General features: G+C 38.9%; 1 protein-coding gene across 2 annotated transcripts in view; it reads right to left on the reverse strand.

The window, feature by feature from the left end:
• ASPG (asparaginase) overlaps positions 1–19,727 on the reverse strand; it is a 79,269-nt gene that overhangs the window by 16,589 nt on the left and 42,953 nt on the right. For both annotated transcript variants that reach the window (XM_039533666.1, XM_039533665.1), the window contains exons 10-13: positions 16,310–16,429; positions 11,880–11,975; positions 10,708–10,871; positions 4,232–4,318 (exon numbers count right to left, since the gene is read on the reverse strand). In XM_039533666.1, the coding sequence (XP_039389600.1) occupies positions 4,232–4,318; positions 10,708–10,871; positions 11,880–11,975; positions 16,310–16,429 (467 nt within the window). The remainder of the gene's footprint in view (positions 1–4,231; positions 4,319–10,707; positions 10,872–11,879; positions 11,976–16,309; positions 16,430–19,727) is intronic.

Below are 19,727 nucleotides of genomic sequence, written 5' to 3' on the forward strand. Positions count from 1 at the left end.
GATGGTGCAGGGGTGGTGAATAAAACGAAACTGAATAGCATGGAAGAATAAATCACTGAGTTTTGCTCAAATCATCTAAGAGCTGGCACATGAAATTGCAAGCCCATTAGCAAGAATTTTTCATGAATCTGTAAACTCAGGGGTTGTACCGTATGACTGGAGAATTGCAAACATAGTTCCTATTTTTAAGAAAGGAAAAAAAGGTGATCCGGGTAACTGCAGGCCTGTCAGTTTGACATCTTTAGTATGCAAGGTCTTGGAAAAATTTTTGAAGGAGAAAGTAGTTAAGGACATTGAGGTCAATGGTAATTGGGACAAAATACAACATGGTTTTACAAAAGGTAGATTATGCCAAACCAACCTGATCTCCTTCTTTGAGAAGGTAACAGATTTTTTAGACAAAGGAAATGCAGTGGATCTAATTTACCTCGATTTCAGTAAGGCATTTGATATGGTTCCACATGGGGAATTATTAGCTAAATTGGAAAAGATGGGGATCAATATGAAAATTGAAAGGTGGATAAGGAAGTGGTTAAAGGGAGATTACAACGGGTCATATTGAAAGGTGAACTGTCAGGCTGGAGGGAGGCTCTCTATAAATATATCAGAGGAATTAATACCAGGGAGGGAGAGGAATTATTTAAGCTCAGTACCAATGCGGACACAAGAACAAATGGATATAAACTGGCCATCAGAAAGTTTAGACTTGAAATTAGACAAAGGTTTCTAACCATCAGAGGAATGAAGTTCTGGAACAGCCTTCCAAGGGGAGCAGTGGGAGCAAAGGACATATCTGTCTTCAAGACTAAACTTGATAAATTTAGGGAGGGAATGGTATGATTGGATAGCCTAATTTTGACAATTAATTGGTCTTTGATGATTAGTGGTAAATATGCCCAGTGGCCTGTGATGGGATGTTAGATGGGTTGGGATCTGAGTTACTACACAGAATTCTTTCCTGGGTGTCTGGCTGGTGAGTCTTGCCCCCATGCTCAGGGTTTAGCTGATTGCCATATTTGGGGTCGGGAAGAAATTTTCCTCCAGGGCAGATTGACAGAGGCCCTGGGGGTTTTTTGCCTTCCTCTGTAGCGTGGGGCACGGGTCACTTGCTGGTGGATTCTCTGCACCTTGAAGTCTTTAAACCACTATTTGAGGACTTCAATGGCTCAGACATAGGCTAGGGGTTTGATACAGGAGTGGGTAGGTCAGATTCTGTGGCCTGCGTTGTGCAGGAGATCAGACTAGACGATCATCGTGGTCCCTTCTGACCTTCAAGTCTATGATTCTATGATATCCCAATGTGAGTATTCCTGACATCTTGGAAGGACAGAACATCTGCAACAAGACAATACTAACTACAAACACTTTAGCATTTTGTTCTCTTACACTCTGGAGGAAATTCACCCCTCTGCAAAGGGACACCGAAGGCCGTCTAGAGCAGTATAAGTGAAGTGGTTCCCTTGTGCAGAAGTGCCCTGCTGAAAAGTCAAAGTTCAGTGTCTCTCTCAATACCATGTGCATTATGGAACTGGACTCCACATCAGCTCTGTGTAGGCCAGTGCAAGGGGCATGGCCACAGGATTTACGCTGATGCAATAATCCCGGGTTCCCCATAGGCGTGAGGCCACTATTCTTCTCTGTGGGTAGGGTGGCTGTGAAAGAGCTGGTTCATGCACTGTTCATTTTGTGTGGTAGAAAGTCTCAAGACAAGGAAATTCATGCACTCTTTCCATGCACAAAGCCCACTCATTCTCCTCTCCACATATGTATATTGCACTCTCTGCACAGGAGATAGCTTTAAAGCAAATGTTTTTTTTTGTCCTCTGTTAGCTTAATACCATTAAAAACCAATTTAAAATGCCTCAAAAGCCTTAGGAGTTCATTACCACTTCATTCAAAATACAAGAGATCACGCAATACAGATCCAGTGTATACCATATTCCCTGAATGTACTACAACAAATTGCATCACATTCTCTTTTTGTTTAAAGCTACATGCTCTCATTTTTGTAGTACTACTATCAGGCTAGCCAGTTAAACAGGTTCTGCAGAGGGCAGAAGGGGCTACGTATGGGGTCAATTTATTTGTGAAAGAATGTAATTTTCTGAGCCGCTCCCCTAATACTTCTGACAGGTGGATCAGAGTTAGCAAATTCTTAATTTGAAAAGTCTTTCCATTGTTTCCATCACTTGCAATGTTCTGGGAAATATGTAGTATAGCTCTATATGGTTTGGGCGCAGGCTATGTGCCAGAGATCTCTCTTCTGCATACTGTCATAACAGTTGAGGCACTATATTTAAAGTCCCTATATTTAGATGTCCAAGAGCTGGTAGCAAGGTGTTATTAGCAGAGGGCTCTCAACTGTGGAATCCATATCTTCTGTGGGGGTAGCAGAGCAGTAGCCCTCGAGGACATGGTACAATGTATTTTGCTCAGTATTCTGTCTGGGTGAGGAGACTAGTATTTAATTTATTGTTGGGGGAATGAGGAAGAAAAAAAGAAAGGCCTGTTACTTTAAGAATTGTAGAATCTACTGACACAATTTTCAGTGGGAACTGCAGGTGATTGAGTCACCAGCACCTCTGAAAATAAGCCATATGATTTTATTTTAAGTTGATGAAATACTGCAATTTTTTATTAATGAAAAATTAGCATGGAAAAGCAGTGTATGGAAAGTGTTGACGTCAATGGGACTATGTATCTGCTTAATGTTAAGCATGTACTTAAGTGGCATAGTGACCTGGGGCTAGAGTTCCCACCAATTTGCAGGTCTGAACCCATATTTATGAGATTTTCTTGTTATTCTTCTTGAGGCAGAAGCTATTCTCGCTCTACAGTTAAGGTTGAAGCTATTCCTCCATAGTACAGGTATTTATTCTTTTTGAATAAAACCACTCCGTTGTTTCAGTATAAATTGTCCCTGGTGCTCTAATCTCAAGATCTAGACACCAAAAACACAAAGTTCCCTACAACCCAAAAGTAATAAAAAAATGTATAAAAATGCATCAGGAAGAGGGACAGATGCTTCATATCCATTTACACATTTTCCATAATGCTCTCCATTTCACTTGTGGAGTTCTGCTATACTACTTCAGGTATGTCACACAGTCAATAGTAAATTTTGTCTCTTTACTTGCATTTTAGTTATTAATTCAGCCCCAAAATAGTATATGCCAGGTACCCAATGGTCCCTGGCATATATAATAAATTACTTATATAGTGCTTTCCATCTTGAAAGGATTTGAGAAACAATTCTCACATCATTTGAAACAGGTTACTATCAAAAATCACCATTTTACAGACAGAGTAACCCAATGTCAGAATCAAGATTACAACCCAACATTACAACCCATAGGGCCTTGCTACACTGCACCACAGCTCAGACTATGGACATGTGAACTGTAGTGCACACCAAAATGCTGTGCTGTAACTCCCCCCTGTGTGGATCCCTAGTTTGCACTAACGTATTATTGTATCACTCCAGTAATTTATACCCAACCACATTGGTTTGCTTCAATAATAAAGCCCCTGTTTGTTTCCCATTTCAAAGTAAGTCCTGGGCATATTAACAACATCATTTACCCTTGAAAATAGAGATAACAGGATGATGATGATGACGTAACTGTAACTGCTGCATATTAGCACAGCTGACTTGGTGTAAGATGCCAGGACACGGGAGGCCTACCTAGTGGTTGCAGCAGGACCTTACCTGGTGGTTGTGGAGGCAGTCCAGAGTAATGGCGAGCACAGATCCAGGAGTCAGGTACCAATCCGAGGATGAAGCCAGAGTCAAGATTGAGAGGCGAAGCCAAAAAGTCAGAACCAGAATCAGAATTGGGAACACCAAGCCAAAGGGTAAGCCAAAGTCACAATCAGGAAGCCAAGCCATAGATCAGAGTCTGAGTCAGAAAAGGGCAGGGAGACAAGGACTACACTGAAGCCGACATGAGTCAAGGCAGAACAAGAGTTGGAGCAAGAAGTGGAAGCCAAGGCAGGGCAGGTACAGCTGTGGGCATGGTACGAGCCGAGCAGCTGCTGTGCTACTGCTGCTGCAAGGATCAAGTAGCAGGATGCTGGCTCCCCTGCCCCATCAGGAACACACACATCTGGAGAAGGCTCACTGAGCCCAGCTGAGCTTGCTATGTTGCCTAGCTACCAGGCTGAGAGCTAGCTGGGCTCCTGACACTTGGACCATGCTACAATGCAATATCTAAACTTAGGTCATCTTTACCTGCAAAGTTCCGTTCCTATGTTCTCTAGCTCTTGGCTGGAAAGGTGAGCTCCAGTTTCACGCAGTAACTGAATCACTTCTATGTGCCTTTATGAAAAAAATTGATAAGAAAAAGAGTTATTTTTAACAATTAAATATCCTGGGGAAAAAACATCTACAGATCAAAACAAGTATTCCATAAACACAGTTTTTATACACTGGTTCTCACCATTTTTCAGATTGGTATGTCCCATTTCCCCTCCTCTTCCCCCCCCCCCCAAAAAAAAAAGAAAAACCCAGAAAATAAAACAAACAAACAAAAAAGAGAGACTGATGAGTATGTTCTCCATTCAAGGAGCCTGAGTTTAAAGAGACAAGAGACCAACAGATAATCTCTAACCTCCTTCACATCAGAGGCCACTAAACCCCACGCAGTTTCCTCTGCACTGATGTAGGGCAAGGAAGAGGCAAAGGCTTATCACATCATTTAACTACCTTGGCACACTGAATTAACAAAAATGCTACATTCTCAATTACTGAATCCAAAACAAAGAGAACGGAACATAAATACCTTTCAAATATGAATCTATTTATTTGTCCCCTGACTGTCCCCATTTCTAGCTCTTGTTAATTCAAGCACTGAAATGCAGATAGACAATGAAAGCAGCAAAGAGCCTTGTGGCACCTTATAGACTAACAGACGTTTTGGAGCATTAGCTTTCATGGGTGAATACCCACTTCGTCGGATGCATCTAACATGGCTACCCCTCTGATAATAGACAATGAAGGCATTCACAGAGTAACAGTATTTCTGTGTGTATTTTCCACATAAAGGGATAGATTAGGCAGGCATTTTGGTTCTCTCCAAAGTAAGATTTCTGTTGTTTTTAAATGTTAGCAATGAAACCTTGTGGGTTAAAATGAGAGATGCCAAAGTTCCTATGACTTCATGGATGATATAAGCACCCATAAATTTAGATTCTTATTGACCTTTGGGAGAATCTCCCACAAAATACCCCTCTGCTGAGTTTCTTCCCAACTGGATACAGTCTTCTTCATGGCCTACTAATCCACCCATGGTCATGCTTTGGCTGGCCCTCTCCCTTGAGTGCATTCTTCTGCCTGATAGGTATGATAGGATCTACCTGACCAGCCTGGCTCCCATTCCTCAGCCACAGAACTCTGAGGCCACTGCAATGGCTCCTTAAAACTTTGTTGTTTGGATTACAATGCTGTGGGATGTATACAAAATTTGACAATAGACCATATATTACCCAAAAGGGTAATAATAAAGAGGCACTATATCGAGTTGTGGGAAAACCATCAGCCAAAATATGATAGTTGGAGAACCTGACCTAATGCCCTGTGGGATTTGGACCCAGGTCTCAAGAGAAGAAAATATGTTAATTTATTGTGCTGCCTAATTCCCAAACTGAAAGGCAGAATTTAACCCAACCAAAAACATAACTGCTCCAGAATGTCTATTTCAAGTATAATCACATCTATTGTGACTTTGTTTGGAGGGGGCTATAGGAACATTTTAAAGTGAAAAGTACAAGGCTGTTCATTACCCAAATTAACAATCTATGGCTGGATTCAATACCTTAGGAACAAACCAGTCACTCAATATTAATTCATCAACAAATACAAAAATAAGTTCACATGTATGTTCAGTTTATTCTACATTTCTTATTCTTCTTGAAGACTATAATACCCTCCTATTTTGAAACTGGACTGTAGGTCAAACAGCTTGTGTTCTGAAATCTTCATCTTGACAAAGAAGTTACTTTAAAGCTTATCATGATTTGAAGCCCACTTAAAATATAAAATTTTAAATTTGATACAAGATCCACATTTCCTTATAAGCTATTCTGGTAACAACTTTATGACAAGGTTTTAAAATTTTGCCTTTTCAAAAATTAAATTATTTCAGTTGCTCAATGGAATTTTAGCATTTAAATCATGTGGCCAATTTTTTGCCCAGAGTGAAACTGAAATCTTCATTTCTTTGTTTCTCTGCAGCAAAGTAAGCATGATCAGTTACTGCAACTGCACATATTGTAAGTTGGTCTAGTTATCTTAAATATTTCATCAGAAGAGTCCCTTGAGACATGGCTGTCTGTCAGTAAGAGTCTCCTGGAGACAGCAAGTAGGAACTAGTGCTGTATTTACTTTTCTTTACATAATACAACTCATAAGAGTATGATTTAACCACAACATATCAAGCAGTTTAGTACTCATTTGAAAAATGAAACTGATAACAGATTATAGCAGAAAAGCTTTTACATTTACCCACAAACTTGTATTTTGAACAGGACTATATGCAAATAGTGTCTGTATCGGTTTCCTTGGTAGTGGTCTGTCCTGGAGTACTCAGCATTTCTAACACTCCTAAAAAGACCATTGCTCCATTGTGGTATTTTTTGTCAGCATTAAATACATATATTGAACAGAGTGCAAGGGGTGGGAGGAGAGAAGTGTGTGTGGGCAAGACTTTTCTTTTTTAAAAATAAACTGAAAGCAAGTGGAAACCTTAATAGCCTTGAGCCCACTGTTTTCACTGCAACAGCTCCTTGTCTAGTAGATGGAATTTGGAGATCTTTAGAGGTGGTATGAGGTGCAGCCCTCCTGCCCCACAGATGACCTTAGATCCATCTAGAAATCCTTCCAATCTCAGGGCCCCTATGGAGGGCCAGACCTTCTCCGCTAGTCCCCATGGCTCCTTACTCTAACTGGTAACTCAGGAACCAGGTTCTCCTTGCATTATAATCATGTCTGAACCACAAAACCATGCTTCTCATTCCATGTGGAGGTGTGAAGGTGCAGGTTGGGAATCTGTGCTGACAAGGTCAGAATTGTGTGGGTATTTCCCACATACATTTGGCAGCAGAGAGTAGTTCCCCACAAGCGATAAATGGGCTCCTGCTACTTGTGCTCAAATTTCCCTTCCTCTGACAAATTTTTGGCCATTTGCATGGGTTCTTTTCACCTGTTGTCTCTTCCTCTACAGCTAAAACCAAGAAGAATGATCTAGCCCTCAGTCTTTTGGAATCCCTAAAAACTGGTACATACCATGGTCGCCATTAAAAAGTGAATATTCACCACAGGCGGTAATCTGAGTGATCAGAGTTATTTCATTATCCTTAGAAAAGTACCTAAGACACTGATACTGCAAGGACTTCTGAACATCAGTTTATGTACCGTGAGTGCACAAAATTAAGCCCATGTGTAAGAGGCTCAGGACCTTGGGCTGTACTTTCTACCAGCCATTTAAAGAAATGCAGGTATAACGTATGTTTAAACTTGATTAGCTTTGTTCTTTTTGATCCTTGCTTCTCTAGCAGCTAAGATGGCCATGACAGGATTGGTTCACTTTTTCTCATTCAACTTTCACAATGTTGAACCACTATGAATTTCAAACCCCGAAACACTGTATAGTATCAGACAGACTACAATGTGATTTAAAAGAGTCAGTGTGGGGTGTAGATTCTCCCTCTGTCCCAGAGGTAATAAAATAACATAACCCTAACCTTGCAGATTTCAAGTATTATAATGCATGTTTATGTGGGAAGTGACTTTACCAACAATAGTTTCTGATGTTCTCACAGCAGTGTGCAACACACACTGTATACAACTTTTTCTTTGCAATCATTTTAGTCTTAAGTTTAAAGTAGAAGGAAAAGGTTATAATAAATAAAATATATGAAATTTTGATCTGAGACATCTGTTTCATGCTTAGAAAAGTTTACTTTATAAAAGTATTTATTTTACAGTTTTGAAAAGGAATACACTATTAAGGCTCAGGGAAAATGGCAGTCAAAGAGATGTAGCTAACTTTGATAGGTCCAAACAACTGACCTACATTATCTCCTGGGTGTGAGATATTGTGTGAGGTGCCCTATAATAAAGAGAATGTGTATATACACAGTAATAAAGAGGATGAGTACATGTATTATGGGAGAGAAGATGGACATGCAGCAGATTGCTATAGTTTTTAAAAGAACTCCAATTTTAACAGCAATGAAAATATCAAGTTAATTTTTTAAAAATTAAGGAAAGCTATAAGAGATTAAACATGAGACCACTGTTGACATAGGCCATTTTGTTTGCCTACAGGTTGACAGTGCTCTGTTAAGATGCTTTTTGGCAGAAACACAAATCGTGACCATTTATACTAATGGTAAGGGAAGAGAGAAATCACCAGTCATTTTTCTGATTTGCATGAGTAGCTAAAAAACCCCAAATCATTGAGAGAAGTGACACACACATTAAAACAAAGATTTTGAGAGGAGTAGACACTGTATAGAATAAATCAGTGATTATATTCCAGTTCAACTAAAATATTAATTTCCAATCAGTGCAAAGGTCTGTGAAGTTAAGGCCATTTCTTAGATTGTTTTAAAAAGCACAATTTTATATTTTGCAATTCTGACCATGATATAAAGTACAGAATATTTATTAGTAATAATTTTTAAAACATGCATTCCCCCCCTTTGCTGCTTAATATAAAATGCAAAAGTTTAACACCAATATTGTTTCTCTTCAGCTTCAACAGGCAGTTGTTTTATGAATGCAATTCAAATATATTTTGTAGTAATCACATCTTTTTAGCACATATTTGATTCCATACACCCCCATCTACATCAGAGGTAAATTAGCTCTGCAAGATTTCTAATGTCCAGAACCAGTTCAGTTTCAGTATAAAGTTTTGTATCTTGGCAGTAGAGGCCTGAAGCTATTTTTATAGACAATAAAATGACATATTTATTTAGCTTTTCTTCTCATTCTGATAAGGGCACAAACAAACAAAAACTAAAAATAGTTAGGATTCGTTTTCCTTTTACCACTCCCCATTTCAGAATGGGTATACAGGTTTAAAGAGGCATAGTAGGAGTCAAATATAGGAGTGGCAATGAAAAGGAATCCAAACAACAAACTCATGTGAAATTCCTCAGGCAGTAGTTGGGTGTGGTAAAATAAAGGCAGGTATCTGATTTGCAGGAACATCTAATAGTGATGCAGTGCTTTCTCACACTGGACTAGGGGCACCTCTGTTCAACTGCACGTTTGTTTGATTTGCTTTTAGTTGGTGTGTGTGTGTGTGTGTGTGTGTGTGTGTGTGTGTGTGTGTGTGTGTGTGTGTGTGTGTGTGTGTGTGTGTGTGTGTGTGTGTTTACAACTTTTATAAATATTGCTTATATCAAAAAGGCTTGGATAGTTATAAGATAATGACAGTGACAACTATAAAGATGTAAGAGGCACGCAATGGTCTAGCAGTAGCACACTGTGCAGCCACCCAGAGCTTTGAGGGTCCTGGGTTAGCAGAAACTGGGATCAGTGCTAAGCCAGCTTCTGAGCTCCTGTGGAGGGGAAAAACCTTACATCCTTTTGCAGCGATTTCTTCAGTTGTTACATAAACAGAACAGTCAGACTCCACAGGGAGCCAGATCCAGCCCTCACAAACAGGTGAACCTGCCAACATTTGAAAGCTATAACAGAGACATTTGGAGAGAAAGACCAGGACATGCACTGGACTTGAGGGACCTTTTGGAGGCACAGAGTGAAAAAGGATAAATATTTTGTTAAGTAAAAAATGGGCACTGTCCCTCAAAAATACAGACAAATGGCCTAAAGGATAGGGTGAATAAACAGGGAAAGCATAGGTAAGTGAGAGACAGAGTCAATCTGTAGCTTCAAATGGGTGGGAAGACCAATAAGGTTGTAAATCTCCAAACTACAAGTCTTAATTTCAGCTACAGTGATTGACACCTTTATATATTCTGATAAATTGTGGCACTATGAACCTACACAATAGGATAAAGACCAGCAGAATGACTGGCCCACAGATCACCACCACCTAGGAGACCAACTTCAAGGATTATTGGTGTCACTGCCAACACGGAGAGAGAATCACTGAAGGAGGCAGCCAGCACATGCTTATTGTGCATGCCTCTGCTGATAAATGTGTGGAGTATGTGGGAGAGAAATCAGAGAAATGGTGACCCAGAAAGAGAGAGTGGGTACAAAACCCTTCAGCCTACTGGAGTAGCCTATTTTATTTTAAAACCCTCCATTCCTGACGAGGAAGGGAAGGTAAAAAGAGACAGCCCCCTCTCCCGTATTGCTCTAGTTCCTGAACTCTCCCTTCTTCAAAAACAAAATTAACAATAAGTCAAATTTTTCTTTTATAAAGAAATCTCACCACAAATAATGGAGTCTTGGAGTAGGGGGCAGGGATAAAAAAAACAGAATCTTGATTTATTTAGCTCTGGGATTTGGCATCAGCAAGGCTGTTTTCTTCAGCTACAATGTCCTAAATATCCAACCCATTTAACACATCCTTTAAAACTACAGAATTTGCTGTCACAGAATTGATCACAGCTTTCCACTATTGCAGATTGCTGACCAAAACCCAGTAATTGAAAGTGACGTACATTTGAAATGAGATGGGGTTAGCGCTCTCATAGATCTGTGTGTAAAACGTATTTTTTTAATACCTGAATTTGACTGCATACTTCAGTGGGGTAGCACCAAACATGTCTTTAGCATAAACGGTTGTTCCATACTTCAGTAAATACTCAACTAGTTGTAAATTTCCTTCACTTGATGCAATATGAAGTGGAGTTCGACCATCATAATCTTCACAGCTCAAGTTTCCACCCTACAACATAAACACACAAACTCCTAAGGAAAGAGGTACACTGGAGGCTGGTTGGTTCAGAGGCTCAGTCACAATGATACCTACTCCAACGTTACAGTTTGAATCCAATGACCAAAAATCATTAAACATGCAACAGTTTCTCAAAAGCTTATGTGAAACTAATTGGTTAGTCAAGTCCATAATGGTGTCCAGTAGTCACGGGTAAACATGTATACTTTGAGATGCATAGACCTATGGATGTAACAAACAGTAGTTTTGTATATCAAGACCATCCTTCGCACCTCCTTCAGCTCTGGAACCTTCACAAGTGGCTAAAGATACTCTACCACATCAAGAAATTCTTTGGTGAATTCTCCAGTTCCAATACTTTGAACAGTCTGTGGATGGAAAAGTACAGGTCCAAACGCCATATCACACCTACCACAATGCCTGACCACTCGTCATAAAGAATGAATATTCAGATCTAAGAATGTGCACCACTCATGCAGACGCACACATAAATATGCATACATATATTAAATACGACCAGAAAGAACCCGCATATTTAAAAACAGCAAGGAAAGAATTATTGCTAGGGCTGTCAATTAATTGCAATTAACTCATGCGATTAACTCAAAAAAATTAATCGCGATTAAAAAAATTAATCCCAGTTTTAATCACACTGTTAAACAATAGAATACCAATGGAAATTTATTAAATATTTTGGATGTTGTTCTACATTTTCATATAGTATTCTGTGTTGTAACTGAAATCAAAATGCGTACTGCTTATTACAAATATTTGCACTGTAAAAATGATAAACAAAAGAAACAGTATTTTTCAATTCACCTCATACAAGTACTGTAGTGCAATCTCTTTGTCGTGAAAGTGCAACTTAAAAATGTAGATTTTTTTGGTGTGTTACTACCATACTCTATTATACAGACATATTGCTTGCTTCCAGTTTCTTACAAATGCATTATGTATTAAGCTATAAATAAAAGATTTGTAAAAAGTTTAATTTTTTACCATTTCTCTTATGGCTTTTAGTGCATCTGTGTCACCTGTTCTAGCTGCAGCACAGGCCAAAGAAGGAATTAATGCATCTCTAATGGCTTCCAGCTCCTGGGAAACAAAAAATAAAATTTAAAAGTTTTAGTAACATACATATCTTTTTATTTACCATTTGTGTCCTTAGAACTACTGATATTTACATCAGAAGAACAATATTGCACCCACGCTTACTTCTAGAGTAACCAAATATAATAATTGAGGAGACCAGTTAATAAAAACAATCTTGTTCACATTCTTTGAGGGAAAAGAAGTTACATGTATACTCTCCCCCAAGTTCATAAAACCCGGTTTCCATAGTTATTTGGACTTTTCTCACTTCCTAGTTACACTGGAATTAAATTAAGAGGATTTCTGAACTATGCTATTTCAGACGCACATGCTAATTACAGCAAAGAGTCCTGTGGCACCTTATAGACTAACAGATGTAATGGAGCATGAGCTTTCGTGGGTGAATACTCACTTCGTCGGATGCATGCTAATTACAGTTTTTTTCAGATCCCCCAAATGACATCCCTGAATCCACACGTGAATTCTACACAGCAAAACTCCATCCTATTATCAATATGTGCTCATGTCAAACCAATATTAGTTTTTTGGAAACCATTTCTGGTTTGGCCAATAATCAATATGCAACTGGAATAGCATATTTTAAAACGTCTATTTTCCTGAACAATGAGCATGTCGGTTCTTCTAGTGCAAGTGGCAATGAAAAAGCCCCTATGCAGTCATCTTTAAAGTTTGATAATTAATTTTAAAACAATCTCCCACTTCATATAAAAATCAATATAATAAAGAAGTGATCAAGATAATAAATTAAATGCCTGAAAACTGTATTATTACCAAACTTACCACTTCTGTACTAACTACAGATATCAGTTTCCTGAGGTCAATATGGAGTTAGGATACTTCTGAGTCCTACTCTGACCATGCTGATTCTAACAGCTATTTAATAAACAACCTTTTTCAGTATTCACAAGCCCCATAGCTAAGTAGGATCCTGCAAAATATGGCACATCCTAATATCGATAAGATGTGACCTTTTTAAATCACATTTGTTAAAGATTCTTAAATTTTGAGACCTGATTGAGTCACATACAAATTTACAATATTTTGTCTTTTTGTGGTAGCTGGTCAGAGTGAAGGGTAAAATATATAAATATGATGGACATATCATGGATCCACCATCATAAGGCTCTTAAAAAACTCATGCTGATTAAAGAGATCAAGGCCTTAATTTTCAAAAGGGACTAACAACTATGGGTGTCTCCATTTTTGGGAACCCAACCTGAGGCAACTTAAAAAGGGGTCTGAGTTTCAAAAGATCACCCAGGCTTTGAAAGTAAGACCCCTATAAGGTGTATCAAATGGGGCACCTAAACATAGGAACAATCCAAGAATCACTGGCCATTTTTGAGATTTTAAGCCTATAAACATACTATGAGAACAATATTGAACTCCATTTAAAGTATACATATAACATTATTTGCTGATATATACTATGCTGAGAAGTTTCTACTGATGTTTTGAACCAAGGAGACCAACACTTGCTATTTTTTTTTTTAATCATTCTGCTTGGAAATACTTTTCATAGTGGAAGAATATGCTGCATAAACTCCAAAAAATAGATCTATGTTACTAACGTATGTTACTTATTCACTATTTGAGCTGCGCAAATAATGAATTTTTTTTGGTACAGGGACCAAACTGAAAAAAAAAATCAGATAAAAAATCTGGTTTGATTCATACCAAAACATTTTTTCGTCTAATCAAAAACAAAAAAATCATTTTGTCAACTGAAATGTTTTGGTCGACTCAAAACAAATTATGCTTTTTGTTCTTCCCCTCCTCCTCGAGTTTTTTGTTTTGATATGGCTGTTCTTCACCTTTTTTATTGGCCACATTTGAAATTAAAAGGCTGTTTTTTCCAACCAAAGGTATTCATGGAATTTGACCTGAATTTGGCAAATAGTTTCAGGCCCCCCCCAAATGCAGTTTTCAGCAAAAACCCAATGTGTTGTAAAAACCATTGCCCAACTCTACTCGCTAGAAGGGTTGAGCATCAACAAACTTCTGGTGCACTCAACACTCCGTAGGCAGCCACCCAGGCCTTCAACATTAACACACATGATGCTCGACCAGTGGCTCTCAAACTTTGGCACTGGTGACCTCTTTCACACAGCAAGCCTCTGAATTCAACCCCCCTTATAAATTAAAAACACTTTTTTATATATTTAACACCATTATAAACGCTGGAGGCAAAGCGGGATTTGGGGTGGAGGTTGACAGCTTGCAACCCCGCATGTAATAACTTCGCGACCCCCTCAGGGGTCCTGACCCCCAGTTTGAGAACCTCTGTGCTAGACCCTTATATGTACTGGAACACGTCGTCTCTTAGGGCTCTCCCTATTTCCTAATTTTAACCTATCATTGTACTACTGTGCTTAGTGGCATGGCTTACAGGTAGATACCTTCACCCACATGCATTGGGTAACATGGTCAACTTTCCGCTTCAAGTCCTGAGGCTACATTTAGCCCGGGTGGACCAGGCTTTTGGGTCCTTAAGCTCCTTGTCTGCCTTCCGTCTGCTCAGATCACCTGGGTCAGGGTTTACCAAAAGCAAACAATGCATGTATTCTCCCCTTACAGACCTCTGTGTTGATCCAGTCCAACTGCACCAAAGATTTATTTATTGGCCAGAGGTGCATGAGATTAGAAATGGTGTAGCTGTTCCACAATAAAGCATTTATCAGCTTACCAGCTGTTATCCAGGTCAAACAAGCTATTTCCCAGTGTCTGCAGATTCACCCATTTGACCTGCAGATTAACAAAGATGCTGTCTCAGCTCCAGCCCTAAAATCAAAATAGGAGCAAAATGCAGCATCTCCCAGAAGTAGGGCACAGGACTAGTGCTTTTCTATCAAAATTCTCTCAGATCTCAGCCTCTGGGAACACAAGCTGAATCTATGGTTCACAAAAGCCAACAAAAAATGCAGCATGAAGATACTTGTGATCTTCATGTGTATTACGTAAAGCAGAGAGAGAGAAAAAAATATTTTCGATATGTATCTCAGCCCTGCAAGTTTCATATCATTCCTACTTCACTCTCACCCATATGTTAAGAATGAGTGTGGCCGATAAGGCTCTTGACTCATCTCTGATAGGACTATGAAGAGACACTTTATTAGAAGACACCAACTTCATAAAGATGAAAAGAGCCGAAGAGTCCAATGGCTTTGCTTTGTACTCTTCCTTAGACCTGATCCACGCAGTTTTTGTACCAAATTAGTTATTTTGAGTAGTTGTGTGATTTTTTTTTAACCAAAATAGTTAAGTTTGTACAACCCCCTACCATAGACAGTTATAAGCTATACCACTATAGGCACCTTTATACTGGTATAATTGTGTCCACAATAGAGGTTTGTACTGATTTAACTATATAGTTTCTAAATGATAAAGTTAAAGCAGTACAAAAACTGTATTTACACAAGCCCTGGAGTCTTATTTGGGGTCATTCCAAGCCTCCCCAATGGGTCATTAGTGAGATCTTGTCTCATAAAGCATGATAAAGAGCTTAGTGACCCACAATTCAAAGAACAGCAGCAACAAGTTCCGCTGACACTAACAGAATGACCCCAGAAAATCTGGAACACGCTGTCTGTCCTATAAGTGGGGGGTTATTTTTGTTTATTTTGTTCGTTCTGTCTCAACCACAGAATGATCCCAATTCCATGAGTTCAATGAGCAGGAGAGCGTGTAACCTTCTAAACGTAGTCTTCAACTTCTTTTATGTTTAACTCACCCTCTTTTTCCTTCTCTCCTACCCCCATGCACTCTAGAGTAGGTATTCAATTAAACCTTCCCTGAAAACAAGCCAAGAGAAGACCATAATAATTATATCTTGCAATGTTTTCCATAGAACATTTGTTGTGCAATCAACAGTGACTAATATTGACTCCACATTAACAGCTACATGCAGAATGCCTCTCATTGTACTAGTCATTTATAATTTTGTGTATTACAGTATTTTCCCTCTATGCTTCAATTGTTCCATATTGTCAAAATATGTAGAAAATTCAAAATAATTTAGTATTTTCTTTCACACCATAAGTACCATGCGTGACAATGACCCGTGTACTATTTGTGATAGCATAGATCATCAGTGAACCAAGAAGTAATCAAGAGAATTTTACAGACATAGAAAAGAAATTCAAGGTTTAACTTATTGTTGGTACCAAATGCCCCCCATGGCCTGGTTAGCTGGGACACTTAGCAAAGAAATCTGTGTTTCGTTTTCAACGTTGCACTGTATTTCACCTCTAAGATATATTTGTTTACGTTAATTTTCTGCTGTACATGAGTTCACTTTAAATATTTAAAGTAGGTACCTCCTTGCAGCTGACACTTAGAGATTTGGCAATAACTTGAATAAACTTGCTATCTGTAAGAGAGATCTTGGCTCCTGTGGGTACTACAGTCATTTCTCCTCTCAGATTCTCACTCAGCATCTGAAAAATGGGCAAACAAACAAATCATTGTAAAAAGCAAGAGAAAAAAGGGTTGATGCTGTTAATTTTTATTAGTCTAACCTAGAAAGTTACAGAAAATGCAAATGAGTGCAATTTACTGTAAAAATTACTCTTGCCCCATAGAATAAGAACACAATTGAAATTACTTAAAAATTTCTATAAGTTATTATTTATTTGCTTTGCACAGTGGAAGTGGCACTGGAAAAGACACAAAGGTAAAAACAGTTATCATTCCAAAGAGTTTATAACCTAAAAGATAGAGAAATGTCAGAACATACTCGAAAATCCAGAAGGCGGAGCAAGTTGTTTGGGGGTGGGGGGGGTGCGAGAACGGTTTGGTTTAAGTAGTCAAGATTTCCCAGCATGTTAAGTAGCATTAAAACACTGAATGAGAAAATAAAACTAGGAGATCAGTGGTGACTTTAGGAAAAGCACTGGGCCTTCTGAGATCCTGCCTTTGTCCAGTGTTTTAGAGTAACGAAGCAAGGCAATGTTTAACTCGTATGCCTTGCACTGACTACACACTTCTGGGGGAGGGATAGCTCAGTGGTTTGAGCATTGGCCTGCTAAACCCAGGGTTGTGAGTTCAATCCTTGAGGGGGCCACTTAGGGATCTGGGGCAAAATCAGGACTTGGTCCTGCTAGTGAAGGCAGGGGGCTGGACTCAATGACCCTTCAGGGTCCCTTCCAGCTCTATGAGATGATAATAATATATGGAGATATACCTGTCGCTCAATCAAAAGCTCAATGATGTCAATGGAAAGGTTCATACCAATTTTAATAGGCTTTGAATCAGGCCCTTTGGCCCTGATTCTATAAACCCTTAGGCACATGCTTAACTTTGATTTCAGTGTTTCAACATTAAACATGTATTTAGTATTTGCAGGATGAGGGCCTTAGCACTAACCAGGATCAAGTATCAATGAGAGACTCCCTGCTCAGAAGCAGCCTCTGAAACAAGACTGGAGAAGAACAGAGACGTAGATGCTGAAACTAGGGGTTCTGCTGCACCCCCTGGCTTGAAGTGGACTCCATTATACACAGGGTTTACAGAATGCTTCAATGGCTCTCAGCACCCCCACGATACAAATTGTTCCAGCACCCGTAAATAGAGACACTCTTAAACCTAGAAATAAGATTCCATAAAAGCTGGAGGAAAGAGGGAACAAATCTGAACATCATGAATATTAACAAATCCACTGGTTTCTCCAACTTAGCCAGAATATAAAATCATCATTCTCTCGTCAAGATGCCGCCACAACTATTAACAGTAAGTTGCCTCAATTACCTTGCATGGTGACAGGTTTCAGAGTGGTAGCAGTGTTAGTCTGTATTGGCAAAAAGAATGAGTAGTACTTGTGGCACCTTAGAGACTAACGAATTTATTTGGCCATAAGTTTTCATGGGCTAAAGCCCACTTCATTAGATGCATGCAGTGGAAAATACAGTAGGAAGATATATAGATATAGATATATATGGAGAGAGAGAGAGATACACACACACACACACACACACACACACACACAGAGAACATGAAAAATAGGTGTTGCCATACCAACTCTAACGAGACTAATCAATTAAAGTGGGCTATTACCAGCAGGAGAAAAAAAAACTTTTGTAGTGATAATCAGGATGGGCCATTTCAAACAGTTGACAACTCCCAGTCCTTATTCAAGCCTAATTTAATGGTGTCCAGTTTGCAAATTAATTCCAGTTCTGCAGTTTCTCCAATGGATGGGTCATTACACAAAGTAAAAACTATTTCCCCATGACAATTTTCCCCCTACTGTTACTCGCAACTTCTTGCATGCATCTGATGAAGTGGGCTTTAGCCCACGAAAGCTTATGCCCAAATAAATTTGTTAGTCTCGAAGGTGTCACAAGTACTCCTCATTCTTTTTGTCTCAATTAGAATTTTAAGAAGCAGGACTGTGCAAGTTTGCAAGAAAGCAAGGTGTGATGTGGGAAGAAAGAGTGCCCCAGATTTACCTGTGTCTAGGCATGCCCTTTATAAAAAAAACACTCCTAAACACTTACAATATTGTAACTGTCTGCTGGAAGAGTCCCATTACATCTATATTAGTGGAAGTTATGTACTGATTGGGTGCATGGAAATTTCCAGATCTGACAGGCTGACATAATTCAGATTGGTCCGCCTGCTAAAATACACTATTGAAGAGGATCATCCAAAGAGGATGGATCTAGACTGTTCTCAGTGGTAGAAGATGACAGAACAAGGAGTAATGGTCTCAAGTTGCAGAGGGGGAGGTTTAGGTTGGATATTAGGAAAAACTTTTTCACTAGTAGGGTGGTGAAGAACTGGAATGGGTTACCTAGGGAGGTAGTGGAATCTCCTTCCTTAGAGGTTTTTAAGGTCAGGCTTGACAAAGCCCTGGCTGGGATGATTTAGTTGGGTTTGGTCCTGCTTTGAGCAGGAGGTTGGACTAGATGACCTCCTGAGGTCCCTTCCAACCCTGAGATTCTATGATTCTATGATTCTAAGAGCTTTCATTAAAAAAATACATTTTTTAAAAAGGCAAAGTAGAAATTATACATTCATTGCTGTGGGATCACATATGGACTACCACTGCTTCTTGGGCAGCGCTATACCTATAAGCCATGTTCTCTACTGCACCCTTTGCTGAATGTGTTCCTGCATAAAGTATGTTGTGCACAGTTGCTCCTCCCACAGCAAAGACACCTCCTCCTTTCCGGGACAAAGATTTTGTTAAGTTACACACACAGAAAATGTTTAAAATATAAGAAACTACTAAATTAGATAGAGGTAAGAAAAAGACAAGGTTGATAGTTATAAAAATATTAAAATTTCATATTCAGACAGCTAGTAAATCTCTTACAAAGTTTATAAAACTATTTAAATTTAAAGCTGGAAAGAAAGGAAAAGCCACCACCCTCCATCTCCATAGATAAATATTCTATAGGATTTGCTTTTTTACAGCCATTATTTGAAGGTATTGACTTGGAAATAGATTTTTTTTCACAACTGATCAGGTTGCTTTTTTTTTTTTTTACCTAGCACATCCAATGGAGGGGGAAATCATTAGTTTGATAGGTTAAATCTAGTGAATGACTCATGTTGATAATCATCCAAAAATCAGGATAACAACTTTACTCCATCAGGACTATGACTTTACTGCATATAAAAACAAGTTTTAGTGTATACGTGTGCTAGCATTCCACCACCGAAAAGAGAATGTTTAACAGAGGGCTATATATTTGCATGTGTTGTATTAACTCTATCTATTTCCCAACACCT

Source organism: Mauremys reevesii, linkage group 4 (genome assembly GCF_016161935.1).
Source record: "Mauremys reevesii isolate NIE-2019 linkage group 4, ASM1616193v1, whole genome shotgun sequence".
Classification (NCBI taxonomy): Eukaryota; Metazoa; Chordata; order Testudines; family Geoemydidae; genus Mauremys; species Mauremys reevesii.